The 1,771-nt window shown below is 61.7% G+C and overlaps 1 protein-coding gene across 1 annotated transcript in view; it reads right to left on the bottom strand.

The window, feature by feature from the left end:
• GREP1 (glycine rich extracellular protein 1) overlaps positions 1-1,771 on the bottom strand; it is a 12,793-nt gene that overhangs the window by 4,304 nt on the left and 6,718 nt on the right. The window contains exons 10-15 of the mRNA XM_045286035.1: positions 1,491-1,520; positions 1,381-1,413; positions 920-952; positions 802-831; positions 475-507; positions 152-190 (exon numbers count right to left, since the gene is read on the bottom strand). Of these exons, the coding sequence (XP_045141970.1) occupies positions 152-190; positions 475-507; positions 802-831; positions 920-952; positions 1,381-1,413; positions 1,491-1,520 (198 nt within the window). The remainder of the gene's footprint in view (positions 1-151; positions 191-474; positions 508-801; positions 832-919; positions 953-1,380; positions 1,414-1,490; positions 1,521-1,771) is intronic.

Below are 1,771 nucleotides of genomic sequence, written 5' to 3'. Positions count from 1 at the left end.
GAGTTTTCACACCCCCTCTGAGGCCTGAAGGGGCAAACTGACTCAACCCAACGCCCTCCCCTGCAGGTCCCAACCCTCCTCCTGGTCCCCAGCTCTTACTTCTCCCACCCCCCACCCCCCATTTCTGCAGGGTTTGACCCAGGAGTCTCACCTGGCCAGCGGGCACCCAGCCCATGCCCGTTAGCATATCCTGAGGAGGGAAAAGGGGCTGAGCGCCAGGAGAAAGGCCGGGGAAAAAGAAGCCCTTGCCTGTCTTCTGAGGTTCTGCACCCCCTTCCAAGCCCCCCACTTCCAGGCCCAGGGGAGAGACGGAGAGGCTAAGTCCCAGCACCCCCACCCCAGCACCATTGGGCTGGCCTGGCCTGGCTCTAAGGAGCCCAGGCTCCTGCCCCAGAGAAGGGCTGAGTTCTAGGGAGAGGGGGTGGCATGAGGTGGGGTGCTCAGTGATAAAGAGAGGACCAGGGTACCACTCACCTGGCTTCTGGGGCTTGAGGCCTCCTCCAAAACCTGTTGGGGAGGGGGAGGGAGGGGGAAGTCAGTCATCGGGTGAAGGACCTGGGCCCCTAGCTCAAAGCCTCATCCAGTTCCTCCCCCATTCTTTAGCTCTCTGCTCTTGTAACCTTTCTAAGACCATTGGTCCTCCGGGGGGAGTGAAGGGCGGAGTGGGGTGGGGAGGCGATGTGAAGGTGGACCTAGACCAAGTCAGCAACCCGGAACCCTCGCATCTGCCCCTCTACCACTCCCCACAGCCCACCCCTCTGATACCCAGGCAGGAAGCCCTCCCCATATCCCACCTCTCACCTGGGGGGATTCCCAGCCCATTTCCAAATCCTGGAGGGCAGATGGAGGTGGAATAAGGGGAAGGGAGTTTGAACTTGCAAAGAGACAAGGCAGGTGAGGGCGGGTGGGAGGGGCCTACCTGGCTTCTGAGGCTTCATACCTCCTCCAAAGCCTGTGGGAGAAATGGGGAGCTGCTAGAGGATCCAGGGCCCCCCATCTCCCTGACACCCCAAAACCCTATCATCCTGAGCCCAGCCCCTCCCAACCCCTCAGTACCTGCTCCATAGCCATTCTGAGCTGGGGGGCCTGTGAGGAGAGGGAGGGGAGACAGGGGGTCTTGGGATCCTGGATGAGGTGGGGTGACCAAACCAGACACCAGAGATCCTGGAGGCTCCCGCCCTCCCCGTCATCATCCCCCAGACCCCACCTGGAGGCATTCCAGGGAACTCTTCACCCACCCAGACCCCACTCACCTGGCTGGGCCCCCGGCCCATGCCCATTCTCGAACCCTGGGGGACAGATTGGGGTGCAGGTAGGAGTGAGAAAAGGTGCTCAGGGTATTGAGGTGGCAGGGAGAGCCAGGGGCAGGGCTGGGCTCACCTGGTTTCTGGGGTTTCATGATGCCTCCAAGGCCTGAAGGAGAGACAGAGCAGGTGAGGGACCCAGAATTCCCATTTTGGGGCCTCCCAGAACTCCTGCCCTGCCCCTACCTGGTCCATAGCCATTCTGAGTGCTGGGGCCTGTGGGAAGGAGAGAGGTGCTGGGGACCACACTGGGGACTGCATGCCTGGGACTCAGCGCTGGCTTCCTTGGCCCCACCCCATCTAGTTCTGGGGACAGTGTGTGAAAGTACCCAGTGTGTGCTGGCTGGAAACGGGATTCTGGGGAGACCTTGCCCCCTCTCACTTTGACCCACTGGCCTGAGGGAGCCACCTCAGCGTCCCCTTCCCACAGGTCTCAGGTGGCTCCCAATGACCACACCTCCTTGCCA

The sequence above is a fragment of the Echinops telfairi genome, unplaced genomic scaffold (assembly GCF_000313985.2).
Source record: "Echinops telfairi isolate 266 unplaced genomic scaffold, ASM31398v2 ScPeMD7_5;HRSCAF=22, whole genome shotgun sequence".
Classification (NCBI taxonomy): Eukaryota; Metazoa; Chordata; class Mammalia; order Afrosoricida; family Tenrecidae; genus Echinops; species Echinops telfairi.
This window is presented reverse-complemented; position numbering and strand designations above follow the sequence as displayed.